At 57.2% G+C, this 14,698-nt stretch overlaps 1 protein-coding gene across 2 annotated transcripts in view; it reads right to left on the bottom strand.

Moving 5' to 3' along the window:
* KIRREL3 (kirre like nephrin family adhesion molecule 3) overlaps nucleotides 1-13,819 on the bottom strand; it is a 1,021,297-nt gene extending 1,007,478 nt beyond the window's left edge. The window contains exon 1 of one of the 2 annotated variants that reach the window (XM_075328418.1): nucleotides 13,552-13,819. In XM_075328418.1, the coding sequence (XP_075184533.1) occupies nucleotides 13,552-13,609 (58 nt within the window). In that variant the 5' untranslated portion in view covers nucleotides 13,610-13,819. The remainder of the gene's footprint in view (nucleotides 1-13,551) is intronic. The other variant, XM_075328420.1, reaches the window with a different exon arrangement.
* Nucleotides 13,820-14,698: the final 879 nt, after the last annotated feature.

Here is a 14,698-nt window from a genome sequence, read left to right on the forward strand (position 1 = left end):
CCGGGGATCCTTTCCTTGGGTCCGGCCTGTATTCGCAGGCACAGTACCTGGCCACGTCGCGGCTGTTGCTGCAGGTTGGCGGTGGATCTGCAGACGCTGCTGCCATCAGGAGGCTCTTGTGTGCATGAGCTCGCTGAATATCGGCTCCCGGTGATGGCAGTCGGTGCTTTCTTGTTCTGTACACACGGCCTCATTCACTGTAACATGCACATACATGGGGTTATCCGCGTCCAAGCTGCAAATATCAGGGTGATCCCGGGAACGGACGTGCCGGATACTAATCACAGGAGAATGTCACCCATCAGGAATCTACCACCGCTGTCACCTCAGATGTAGCAGAGCTTAACCTGTTCTCTTCCTGCAGACACATGACATGCACTGCTCTGCTGGACTGATATCCGTATCACCTATAGCAAACCAGTGCACTAGATACCTGCAGTCCTATGTAAATAAACAAATAATACTCAGCTCTGCTACATCCGCACTTTTATCATATAGTGTATGCACCGAGCTGCAGGAATATATTTGCACCTAAGGCTTTAATGTTATTGATTGCTTGGGGATCATTCACATTTCCCTGAACCATGCCAGGTGACGAGATTTAAAGGGGTTGCCCAGGATCAGAGTGCACATAGCAGCCGTCCTGCCCACCACTCGTGTGTGGCATCGCAGAACATCAGTATTCAGGGTAACTGCAGTACCACTCCTCACCTGTGTGCATGGGTGGCGCTGTTGTACAATCATGTTTTTCTAATCCCGGCAATCTCTTTTGTGTCAGGTCGGTGCTTGGCGTCGGTCCCGTGCTCGGTGTCGGGCCCGTGCTTGGCGTCGGGCCCGTGCTCGGCGTTCGGCCCGATGTACACCACAGAGCTGGATGACATCCTCAGATGGGCTCAGGAGTTGGTCCTACAACATATACTCACAGAGCAGAGTGAAGCCCACCCTGCCGGACTCTCTGCACCATGGGGGGTAGCCGTGCTGGGAGGCTTGAGCTTGATTGCGGCAGCGTGCTCATGGCTGCGTGTCTGCTCTACGTCCGGCTCCTGGCACTGCGGAGCTGCCACTACTTCAGCCTGTCATAAGTAAGAGCTCGGAGCCATTTAATAGAGTGTCCCATTTACCACTGAGTGACTGCACTGACAGCGTTAATATTCATGCTCCGGCTTAATGTGCGCCATCCATTATTAATGCAGATATTCAATATTAACAGTCCCCATTGGTGACAGTTCACACTTTCCAGTGAAAGAGCAGTTTTGGGATCTTTCTCTCTGGCCTCAGCTCCCCCCCTGCACACTCCTGCTGGGTCGTCTCCTCCCTCTATCTTCCTGTCACCTGTACGCCTCTCTCTCGCCTGTACGCCTCTCTCTCGCCTGTACGCCTCTCTCTCGCCTGTACGCCTCTCTCTCGCCTGTACGCCTCTCTCTCGCCTGTACGCCTCTCTCTCGCCTGTACGCCTCTCTCTCGCCTGTACGCCTCTCTCTCGCCTGTACGCCTCTCTCTCGCCTGTACGCCTCTCTCTCGCCTGTACGCCTCTCTCTCACCTGTACGCCTCTCTCTCACCTGTACGCCTCTCTCTCACCTGTACGCCTCTCTCTCACCTGTACGCCTCTCTCTCACCTGTACGCCTCTCTCTCACCTGTACGCCTCTCTCTCACCTGTACGCCTCTGTCACATGTACGCCTCTCTCTCACCTGTACGCCTCTCTCTCACCTGTACGCCTCTCTCTCACCTGTACGCCTCTCTCTCACCTGTACGCCTCTCTCTCACCTGTACGCCTCTCTCTCACCTGTACGCCTCTCTCTCACCTGTACGCCTCTCTCTCACCTGTACGCCTCTGTCACATGTACGCCTCTCTGTCACCTGTACGCCTCTCTGTCACCTGTACGCCTCTCTGTCACCTGTACGCCTCTCTGTCACCTGTACGCCTCTCTGTCACCTGTACGCCTCTCTCACACCTGTACGCCTCTCTCACACCTGTACGCCTCTCTCACACCTGTACGCCTCTGTCACCTGTACGCCTCTGTCACCTGTACGCCACTGTCACCTGTACGCCACTGTCACCTGTACGCCTCTCTGTCCCTGTACGCCTCTCTCTCACCTGTACGCCTCTCTCTCACCTGTACGCCTGTCACCTGTACGCCTCTCTCTCACCTGTACGCCTCTCTCTCACCTGTACGCCTCTCTCTCACCTGTACGCCTCTCTCTCACCTGTACGCCTCTCTCTCACCTGTACGCCTCTCTCTCACCTGTACGCCTCTCTCTCACCTGTACGCCTCTCTCTCACCTGTACGCCTCTCTCTCACCTGTACGCCTCTCTCTCACCTGTACGCCTCTCTCTCACCTGTACGCCTCTCTCTCACATGTACGCCTCTCTGTCACCTGTACGCCTCTCTGTCACCTGTACGCCTCTCTGTCACCTGTACGCCTCTCTGTCACCTGTACGCCTCTCTGTCACCTGTACGCCTCTCTGTCACCTGTACGCCTCTCTGTCACCTGTACGCCTCTCTGTCACCTGTACGCCTCTCTCACACCTGTACGCCTCTCTCACACCTGTACGCCTCTGTCACCTGTACGCCTCTGTCACCTGTACGCCACTGTCACCTGTACGCCACTGTCACCTGTACGCCTCTCTGTCCCTGTACGCCTCTCTCTCACCTGTACGCCTCTCTCTCACCTGTACGCCTGTCACCTGTACGCCTCTCTCTCACCTGTACGCCTCTCTCTCACCTGTACGCCTCTCTCTCACCTGTACGCCTCTCTCTCACCTGTACGCCTCTCTCTCACCTGTACGCCTCTCTCTCACCTGTACGCCTCTCTCTCACCTGTACGCCTCTCTCTCACCTGTACGCCTCTCTCTCACCTGTACGCCTCTCTCTCACCTGTACGCCTCTCTCTCACCTGTACGCCTCGCTCTCACCTGTACGCCTCGCTCTCACCTGTACGCCTCTCTCTCACCTGTACGCCTCTCTCTCACCTGTACGCCTCTCTCTCACCTGCACGCCTCTCTCTCACCTGCACGCCTCTCTCTCACCTGCACGCCTCTCTCTCACCTGTACGCCTCTCTCTCACCTGTACGCCTCTGTCACCTGTACGCCTCTGTCACCTGTACGCCTCTCTGTCACCTGTACGCCTTTCTGTCACCTGTACGCCTCTCTGTCACCTGTACGCGCCTCTGTCACCTGTACGCCTTTCTGTCACCTGTACGCCTTTCTGTCACCTGTACGCCTCTGTCACCTGTACGCCTTTCTGTCACCTGTACGCCTCTCTGTCACCTGTACGCCTCTCTGTCACCTGTACGCCTTTCTGTCACCTGTACGCCTCTCTGTCACCTGTACGCCTTTCTGTCACCTGTACGCCTCTCTGTCACCTGTACGCCTTTCTGTCACCTGTACGCCTCTCTGTCACCTGTACGCCTCTCTGTCACCTGTACGCCTTTCTGTCACCTGTACGCCTCTCTGTCACCTGTACGCCTTTCTGTCACCTGTACGCCTCTCTGTCACCTGTACGCCTCTCTGTCACCTGTACGCCTCTCTGTAACCTGTACGTCTCTCTGTCACCTGTACGCCTCTCTGTCACCTGTACGCCTCTCTGTCACCTGTACGCCTCTCTGTCACCTGTACGCCTCTCTGTCACCTGTACGCCTCTCTGTAACCTGTACGCCTTTCTGTCACCTGTACGCCTCTCTGTCACCTGTACGCCTCTCTGTAACCTGTACGTCTCTCTGTCACCTGTACGCCTCTCTCTCACCTGTACGTCTCTCTCTCACCTGTACGCCTCTCTGTCACCTGTACGCCTCTCTGTCACCTGTACGCCTCTCTGTCACCTGTACGCCTCTCTGTCACCTGTACGCCTCTCTGTAACCTGTACGCCTCTCTGTAACCTGTACGCCTCTCTGTAACCTGTACACCTCTGTCGCCTGTACGTCCCACCTCTCCCCTGCGTCTCTTGAAGCCGCCGTCCCCCTGTCCCTGTCCCCTCCTTTTCATCACTGCTCTCTCCTTGTTGCCCATTCCCCTTATTTGATCTGATGCCTCGTTTTATCTTTCTTTCTGTTTCTAGTCTATTTTTGACACTTTCTACCTTTACAAAGGCACAGAACGCCGGATGGAAAAAAAAAGCGCCAGATCAGAGCCGCACAATGACAGCATCGATTTTCCTTCACTGAGGGGCAATATACGTGTTATCCCGGTGGGGACGGGGCTCGCTGTAATTGGGGCTCACACATGTCACACCCCATGCACATGTGACAAGTGGAGACGATCCCATCACCCTCCATTCCTCTCATGGACCTCCGTGCCGTGTTGGCTATCTCCGGCGCCTGAAGGATGGTTTTATATGGGAGGCTCCATCACAGCTTCAGTCTCTGCAGTTTGCCGCGCTAACGGGAATATAACACACCCCATAGAGGACGCTGGGCGCCATTAATGTCCGTCATGTAAACCATGTATGTAGGCGTGAACCCGGCCATTACTGCTCAGTCCAGCATCAGTGGCTCCATAATGAGCGTCGGCATCTTACAGGCCCTGTCCATTGCCAGAGCTGTGTTCACACCTGCAGCACAGCCGCCATCTACAGGGACACTGCCGAATCCACAGTACAACTGAAACATGGTGATGCGGTCCATCACGGCCACACTGAAGGTCATAAAGCTCACTTACCAGAGGTCAAAACAGGCTGAATTTACAGCAGAGGCCCCCGGCACATGACCAAGCCGTGCCCCCCGCCGCATGACCAAGCCGTGCCCCCCGCCGCATGACCAAGCCGTGCCCCCCGCCGCATGACCAAGCCGTGCCCCCGCCGCATGACCAAGCCGTGCCCCCGCCGCATGACCAAGCCGTGCCCCCGCCGCATGACCAAGCCGTGCCCCCGCCGCATGACCAAGCCGTGCCCCCGCCGCATGACCAAGCCGTGCCCCAGCCGCATGACCAAGCCGTGCCCCCGCCGCATGAGCAAGCCGTGTCCCCGCCACATGAAAAAGCCGTGCCCCCGCCACATGAACAAGCCGTGCCCCCGCCACATGAACAAGCCGTGCCCCCGCCACATGAACAAGCCGTGCCCCCGCCACATGAACAAGCCGTGCCCCCCTATATTTAGCTCCTGACTTTTTGTTTTACCTCATTTAGCGGCCACTGATGTCACCGCTTTTTCGGAGCCTCGTGGACTCGTGAAGCGCCTGTTTGTGCTAACGTGCGACGTTTCGGGCCCCGGGGCCAGCGTTCCTGGCGGTGTAACCTTCTCACTCATCGTTTCTGCCGCTTTTATTCCTGTCTTTTCTGATCATGGCTTTTATGTAATAAATCTGCGCTGAGTGAATGTGTCCCGATGATTGACAGAAACGATGACCGCAGAGACACAGGGCGGCTTGTTCTACCTGCGCTGTCACCGAGCTGCACACTGTGCATGATGGAGGTTGTAGTGCTCCTCTGTGGAGCTCCATAAGAAGCGCCGGGGGTCTTGGTGGGATTAGGTCACTACTTATGGGGGCCGAGAAAATTTCGGAGCGGGTTCAGGGGCGCAATCAGAGGCAGTGCCGGAGGAAACGCTGATATCAGGCTCACTGCCCCTAATCTGCAGCAGAATGGCTGCTAACCCCGGACAATAGCTTGCAGTTATTTGTTACATAGGGAGCTATTACTCCATAAATAATGGAAACACAATAAGAGGTCGGTCAGCATTAGAAAACCACGGCGACCTTCCTCCATAAACAGCGCCACACCTGCCTATAGGTTGTGCCTGGTACTGCAGCTCAGCTATATAAAAGTGGATGAGACTGAGCTGTAATACCACAGATGACCTGTAGACGAGTGTGGCGCTGTTTGAGAAGAATGTGGCCACGTTTTTCTGTTGCTAAACATTGTAACATTTCAGTCCACCTTGTTTATGGGGTTTAGTGTTAATGACACGTCGTCAAAGCTCACATTAAGGTGTGAAGACTTCTGCATGGCCGGGTTCAGTGCCGTCACACAGACCGGCCACCATCAGCCTCCATTCATCTCTACGGAGCCCCGGAAGCTTCACCTCCTGCATGAAATCCAATTACACAGAAACAAAACGGCAGAATATCCTAAAGTGAATGCAAATCAGTGAATAACGGGAAATGTAACGCTCCATGTTCAGCTTATGACCCTCGAAAACCGCCAAAGAACGGAGCCATGGCCGATGTGGGGACTGCGCAGGACCCCAGAACAGGGAGCTGCGATGAGAGACCGGCTGCAGCGCGGCGTCTGAGCAACAAGATACAGACACGGTGCAAAGCAACAACCTCCTCAGGTCAGGAACGCTGCAAACCCGGACCACCACAATCAAGCATCAGCCATTATCCACATACAGATAGTGACACCGAAGAAAGAGGCCCCTGTGCAGTCCAATAACTCAAAGCGGGCCCCGGACGGTGGAAGGACCGGGCCCCGGACGGTGGAAGGACCGGGCCCCGGACGGTGGAAGGACCGGGCCCCGGACGGTGGAAGGACCGGGCCCCGGACGGTGGAAGGACCGGGCCCCGGACGGTGGAAGGACCGGGCCCCGGACGGTGGAAGGACCGGGCCCCGGACGGTGGAAGGACCGGGCCCCGGACGGTGGAAGGACCGGGCCCCGGACGGTGGAAGGACCGGGTTACCTGCAGAATCACCCCCTGACCGCTACCTGCAGAATCGCCCCCTGACCGTTACCTGCAGAATCGCCCCCTGACCGTTACCTGCAGAATCGCCCCCTGACCGTTACCTGCAGAATCGCCCCCTGACCGTTACCTGCAGAATCGCCCCCTGACTGTTACCTGCAGAATCGCCCCCTGTTACCTGCAGAATCGCCCCCTGACCGTTACCTGCAGAATCGCCCCCTGACCGTTACCTGCAGAATCGCCCCCTGACCGTTACCTGCAGAATCACCCCCTGACCGTTACCTGCAGAATCGCCCCCTGACCGTTACCTGCAGAATCGCCCCCTGACCGTTACCTGCAGAATCGCCCCCTGACCGTTACCTGCAGAATCGCCCCCTGACCGTTACCTGCAGAATCGCCCCCTGACCGTTACCTGCAGAATCACCCCCTGACCGTTACCTGCAGAATCGCCCCCTGACCGTTACCTGCAGAATCGCCCCCTGACCGTTACCTGCAGAATCGCCCCTTGACCGTTACCTGCAGAATCGCCCCCTGACCGTTACCTGCAGAATCGCCCCCTGACCGTTACCTGCAGAATCACCCCCTGACCGTTACCTGCAGAATCGCCCCCTGACCGTTACCTGCAGAATCGCCCCCTGACCGTTACCTGCAGAATCGCCCCCTGACCGTTACCTGCAGAATCGCCCCCTGACCGTTACCTGCAGAATCACCCCCTGACCGTTACCTGCAGAATCGCCCCCTGACCGTTACCTGCAGAATCGCCCCCTGACCGTTACCTGCAGAATCGCCCCTTGACCATTACCTGCAGAATCACCCAATATTCAGAGTAATGACTGATCTTTCATCCAGTGCAAACCCTTTGTTTCCGGCATCAGCCCTGTCAGTAAATACTCGGCCCGAAGCAATGGGGCTAGTTGGCACCTTGTGGGCACCGGGCACCGCCTGCTCCCTCAGCCCCTATTGTGTCAGCCGTGCATCTGTACAGGAATGTATCTAACCTGCCGCTCTCCCAGACTGGAACTGTGCTGTCTTTACTGTAAGAGCATCGGCTCCATAAATAGACTGACATGGAGGCTTAGGAAGATTGATCAGAGGGAGAAGGAGAGCAGCGGAGATAGAAATTGCTGCTTCAGATAGGGATGATTGACGCCTGGAACACGGGCATGAATGCAAGGCTTTAGCTGCCATTGCTCCCTGCTTTCCTGGCGGAGGAGCTGCGGGCACATTAGGTATTTCTACAGATGCATTGGTTATTAATAGGAGACATGGTCTGACCTCTGCGGCCCATTTGTGAGGGCAGAGCGAGTGCTGGGATGTGCAGGAATAGTCCAGATCCAAGAATAGCGGCCGCAGACCGAGACCTGAGGGGTGAGCTGGGAAGAGACGTAGCCCCAACCCCTCTTCTGGGGGAAATCTGACCACAGGGATCCGCCACCTTATCACAGGGATCCGCCACCTTATCACAGGGATCCGCCACCTTATCACAGGGATCCGTCACCTTATCACAGGGATCCGCCACCTTAGTACAGGGAACCGCGACCTTATCACAGGGATCCGCGACCTTATCACAGGGATCCGCCACCTTATCACAGGCATCCGCCACCTTATCACAGGCATCCGCCACCTTATCACAGGCATCCGCCACCTTATCACAGGCATCCGCCACCTTATCACAGGGATCCGCCACCTTATCACAGGGATCCGCCACCTTATCACAGGGATCCGCCACCTTATCACAGGGATCCGCCACCTTATCACAGGGATCCGCCACCTTATCACAGGCATCCGCCACCTTATCACAGGCATCCGCCACCTTATCACAGGCATCCGCCACCTTATCACAGGCATCCGCCACCTTATCACAGGCATCCGCCACCTTATCACAGGCATCCGCCACCTTATCACAGGCATCCGCCACCTTATCACAGGGATCCGCCACCTTATCACAGGGATCCGCCACCTTATCACAGGGATCCGCCACCTTATCACAGGGATCCGCCACCTTATCACAGGGATCCGCCACCTTAGTACAGGGAACCGCGACCTTATCACAGGGATCCGCGACCTTATCACAGGGATCCGCGACCTTATCACAGGCATCCGCAACCTTATCACAGGCATCCGCGACCTTATCACAGGCATCCGCGACCTTATCACAGGCATCCGCGACCTTATCACAGGCATCCGCGACCTTATCACAGGCATCCGCGACCTTATCACAGGGATCCGCGACCTTATCACAGGGATCCGCGACCTTATCACAGGGATCCGCGACCTTATCACAGGGATCCGCGACCTTATCACAGGCATCCGCGACCTTATCACAGGCATCCGCGACCTTATCACAGACATCCGCGACCTTATCACAGGCATCCGCGACCTTATCACAGGGATCCGCGACCTTATCACAGGGATCCGCGACCTTATCACAGGGATCCGCGACTTTATCACAGGCATCCGCGACCTTATCACAGGGATCCGCGACCTTATCACAGGGATCCGCGACCTTATCACAGGGATCCGCGACCTTATCACAGGCATCCGCGACCTTATCACAGGGATCCGCGACCTTATCACAGGGATCCGCGACCTTATCACAGGGATCCGCGACCTTATCACAGGGATCCGCGACCTTATCACAGGGATCCCCGACCTTATCACAGGGATCCTCGACCTTATCACAGGGATCCTCGACCTTATCACAGGGATCCTCGACCTTATCACAGGGATCCTCGACCTTATCACAGGGATCGCAAACTATTTACAGAGATCCCTGACCTTATTACAGGGATCGTGACCTTATTACAGGGATCGCGACCTTATCACAGGGATCCGCGACCTTATCACAGGGATCCGCGACCTTATCACAGGCATCCGCGACCTTATCACAGGGATCCGCGACCTTATCACAGGGATCCGCGACCTTATCACAGGGATCCGCGACCTTATCACAGGGATCCGCGACCTTATCACAGGGATCCGCGACCTTATCACAGGGATCCGCGACCTTATCACAGGGATCCGCGACCTTATCACAGGGATCCCCAACCTTATCACAGGGATCCTCGACCTTATCACAGGGATCCTCGACCTTATCACAGGGATCCTCGACCTTATCACAGGGATCGCAAACTATTTACAGAGATCCCTGACCTTATTACAGGGATCGTGACCTTATTACAGGGATCGTGACCTTATCACAGGGATCCGCGACCTTATCACAGGGATCCGCGACCTTATCACAGGGATCCGCGACCTTATCACAGGGATCCCCGACCTTATCACAGGGATCCCCAACCTTATCACAGGGATCCTCGACCTTATCACAGGGATCCTCGACCTTATCACAGGGATCCTCGACCTTATCACAGGGATCCTCGACCTTATCACAGGGATCCTCGACCTTATCACAGGGATCCTCGACCTTATCACAGGGATCCTCGACCTTATCACAGGGATCGCAAACTATTTACAGAGATCCCTGACCTTATTACAGGGATCGTGACCTTATTACAGGGATCGTGACCTTATTACAGGGATCGCGACTTTATTACTGAGATCCGCGACCTGATTACAGGGATCCCTTTATGCCATTCCTGACTTTCTAAGGCTCGGGGTGGGATCAGTATTATATTATTCGCCGGTCCTATGGTCTGGTGCTTTATAAACTCCCTTCCCTATTGTAGTGCCTGGTTCAGTGATCCCTGCTTTCTAGGGATCCTGAGCCCGGATTGTAAGGCTGAGTTCACATGTCCTGTTATCATCTGTTAGAACAGATCCTTCCGAATCCCTTTTTTCAATATCAGAGTTTATGGAGAACGGATCCGTTACCTGATTGCAATTTATTTTCAATTTGAAACGGATCCTGTAAGAAAAAAATGGATCAGTTACAAATGCAAGAAAAATGGAGGCTAAGTAGAGATCTGCTAACGGATCCGTTCTCCATAGACTCCCATGCTAAAAAAAACAAAAACAAAAACACAGAATCGGCAGAAATCAGTTACTTAACAACGGAGAAGAAATGATCCAACAGTTGATTACAAGACGTGAACTCAATTCTGGATCTGATGGAGCAGATGTGAGATGTCACCATCGGTATGATCCGGTGCAGTTTGCGCGGTGCTCCTATTCCGGCTGCTCCGCCAGCATTACAATGTATCAATAATAGATGGAACGTTACATTCACAACATGAAGCAACCGGGCGAGGAACCGTCACATTCATCCCCGCCTCAATATCCACCAAACTTCATTTCTCCTCATCTTTCTCTGACGTTTCTCAAGAAGACAGGTTTAATCTTTGCTGCAAGTTTAATGACGAGCAAAGTGACCGAAGAAGCAAAATGTGACAGCGGATTCATGAACGGAACCGAGCACAGAACTCTGCACACAGGGACCAGGGAGTCAGGAAAAGCAGCAATCGCAGGATCCCCAGGATCCAAAACCGATCCCCAGACTCCAGAGCAGATCCCCAGGCTCCATGTCCTGAGCTCAGCCCTGTCTGGAGTCTGTGGATATGTGCAGACCATGTATCGCCTTCCTCCTCCGCTGCCGGTGATCAGATCTGGGGCACAGAGGGGCTGATCTCCGGAGATCCGCGCCTGCCGTGGTACCAGGAATAGCATGAGGCGGAAGGACCGGCTCGTCTCAGAGCAGGCAGGGCACCCACAGCCTGACCATCGCCTCCTCCGGGCACCTCACCCTCCCACTGCCAGCGCAGGATCACCGGCTGCCACCATGCATAATGCGGGCAGCCCTGGCATCGTGGCCGGAACTTCACCCCATGAACCTCATCATCAGCACTGAGGGTCCACTCCCCTCGCAACAAGTGACCGCACAAGCTCCGAGCAGGGCACAGTATATACAAGAAGGTCCCCATGTCCCTGGCAGGGCACAGTATATACAAGAAGGTCCCTATGTCCCTGGCAGGGCACAGTATATACAAGAAGGTCCCCATGTCCCTGGCAGGGCACAGTATATACAAGAAGGTCCCCATGTCCCTGGCAGGGCACAGTATACACAAGAAGGTCCCTATGTCCCTGGCAGGGCACAGTATACACAAGAAGGTCCCCATGTCCCTGGCAGGGCACAGTATACACAAGAAGGTCCCCATGTCCCTGGCAGGGCACAGTATATACAGCAGGGTCCCCCATGTCCCTGGCAGGGCACAGTATACACAGGAGGGTCCCCCATGTCCCTGGCAGGGCACAGTATACACAAGAAGGTCCCCATGTCCCTGGCAGGGCACAGTATACACAGGAGGGTCCCCCATGTCCCTGGCAGGGCACAGTATACACAAGAAGGTCCCCATGTCCCTGGCAGGGCACAGTATACACAAGAAGGTCCCCATGTCCCTGGCAGGGCACAGTATACACAAGAAGGTCCCTATGTCCCTGGCAGGGCACAGTATATACAGGAGGGTCCCCCATGTCCCCGGCAGGGCACAGTATATACAGGAGGGTCCTCCATTTCCCTGGCAGGGCACAGTATACACAGGAGGGTCCCCCATGTCCCTGGCAGGGCACAGTATACACAGGAGGGTCCCCCATGTCCCTGGCAGGGCACAGTATACACAGGAGGGTCCCCCATTTCCCCGGCAGGGCACAGTATACACAGGAGGGTCCCCCATGTCCCTGGCAGGGCACAGTATACACAGGAGGGTCCCCCATGTCCCTGGCAGGGCACAGTATACACAGGAGGGTCCCCCATGTCCCTGGCAGGGCACAGTATACACAGGAGGGTCCCCCATGTCCCTGGCAGGGCACAGTATACACAGGAGGGTCCCCCATGTCCCTGGCAGGGCACAATATACACAGGAGGGTCCCCCATTTCCCCGGCAGGGCACAGTATACACAGGAGGGTCCCCCATGTCCCTGGCAGGGCACAGTATACACAGGAGGGTCCCCCATGTCCCTGGCAGGGCACAGTATACACAGGAGGGTCCCCCATGTCCCTGGCAGGGCACAGTATACACAGGAGGGTCCCCCATGTCCCTGGCAGGGCACAGTATATACAGGAGGGTCCCCCATGTCCCTGGCAGGGCACAGTATATACAGGAGGGTCCCCCATTTCCCCGGCAGGGCACAGTATATACAGGAGGGTCCCCCATTTCCCCGGCAGGGCACAGTATATACAGGAGGGTCCCCCATTTCCCCGGCAGGGCACAGTATATACAGGAGGGTCCCCCATTTCCCCGGCAGGGCACAGTATATACAGGAGGGTCCCCCATTTCCCCGGCAGGGCACAGTATATACAGGAGGGTCCCCCATTTCCCCGGCAGGGCACAGTATATACAGGAGGGTCCCCCATGTCCCTGGCAGGGCACAGTATATACAGGAGGGTCCCCCATTTCCCCGGCAGGGCACAGAATATACAGGAGGGTCCCCCATTTCCCCGGCAGGGCACAGAATATACAGGAGGGTCCCCCATTTCCCCAGCAGGGCACAGAATATACAGGAGGGTCCCCCATGTCCCTGGCAGGGCACAGTATATACAGGAGGGTCCCCCATTTCATCGGCAGGGCACAGTATATACAGGAGGGTCCCCCATGTCCCTGGCAGGGCACAGTATATACAGGAGGGTCCCCCATTTCCCCGGCAGGGCACAGTATATACAGGAAGGTAACAATCTCCCCGCCACTGTTTTCACAATGTCACCTCCAGGTCCTCAGCAGCCTCAGTTTTCAGCAAATTCCAACAGGTGATGTCTGACCTGCAGCTCCACATCCCCCCCCTCCCCCCGAACACAAACACCAGAGAGTCCGCCCGAAACAACCAGCACCAGAGTCCAGCCTGACAGCAGACACATCGTGCAGACGGGAAATCGTCCCCAGACCGGGACCAGCGACCTCCGGCAGCGGCGGCTCCACACAGCGGCCACATCCCGCTCCAGCACCGGCCGCCGCCGCTCACAAACTTCGCGCCGCGATGTCTCCTACCTCCGGCGAGCAGCGTCCAGCCCAGCAGCAGCTCCAGCCCGAGACATCCCGTCCCCATCACCCCGGCGGCGGGCGCAGCGGCCCCGGCGATCCTCGCTGTATCCTCCGCTGTATGCTCCGCTGTATGCTCCGGTGCCGCTCCACTCTCCGCAGCTCAGATCGTCCCCAGCAGCCGCCGCTCACAGCGGAACACAAGACTGGATGTGCAGCTGCATCCTCCGACTGTCAGCACAGCTCCCTCCTCCTCCTCCAGGCAGAGCCGGCATCAGGGCAGGAGGGGCCGGCATCCGCGGCTCGTCACTGCCCAGCTCCCTCCTGCCCTCCACACCTGCCGCCACCTCGGACTCACCTGCCACCCCCCACCCCCCCCCCATAGTCACCTGCCACCCCCCCCATAGTCACCTGCCCCCCCCATAGTCACCTGCCCCCACCCCATAGTCACCTGCCCCCCCCCGTAGTCACCTGCCACCCCCCACCCCCATAGTCACCTGCCCCCCCTCCCCCGTAGTCACCTGCCCCCCCCCATAGTCACCTGCCCCCCATAGTCACCTGCCCACCCCACCCCCATAGTCACCTGCCCCCCCCTCCCCCCATAGTCACCTGCCACCCCCCCCATAGTCACCTGCCACCCCCCCCAAGTCACCTGCCCCCCCCATAGTCACCTGCCACCCCCCCATAGTCACCTGCCACCCCCCCCACCCCCATAGTCACCTGCCCCCCCCCTCCCCCATAGTCACCTGCCCCCCCTCCCCCATAGTCACCTGCCCCCCCCCCCTAGGGACCTGCCACCCCCCACCCCCATAGTCACCTGCCCCCCCTCCCCCATAGTCACCTGCCCCCCCCATAGTCACCTGCCCCCCCCCATAGTCACCTGCCCACCCCACCCCCATAGTCACCTGCCCCCCCTCCCCCCATAGTCACCTGCCACCCCCCCCATAGTCACCTGACCCCCCCCCATAGTCACCTGACCCCCCCCCCCATAGTCACCTGCCACCCCCCCATAGTCACCTGCCACCCCCACCCCATAGTCACCTGCCCCCCCCCATAGTCACCTGCCCCCCTCCCCCATAGTCACCTGCCCCCCTCCCCCATAGTCACCTGCCCCCCACCCCATAGTCACCTGCCGCCACCGCATAGTCACCTGCCA

Source organism: Anomaloglossus baeobatrachus, chromosome 11, assembly GCF_048569485.1.
Source record: "Anomaloglossus baeobatrachus isolate aAnoBae1 chromosome 11, aAnoBae1.hap1, whole genome shotgun sequence".
NCBI lineage: Eukaryota > Metazoa > Chordata > Amphibia > Anura > Aromobatidae > Anomaloglossus > Anomaloglossus baeobatrachus.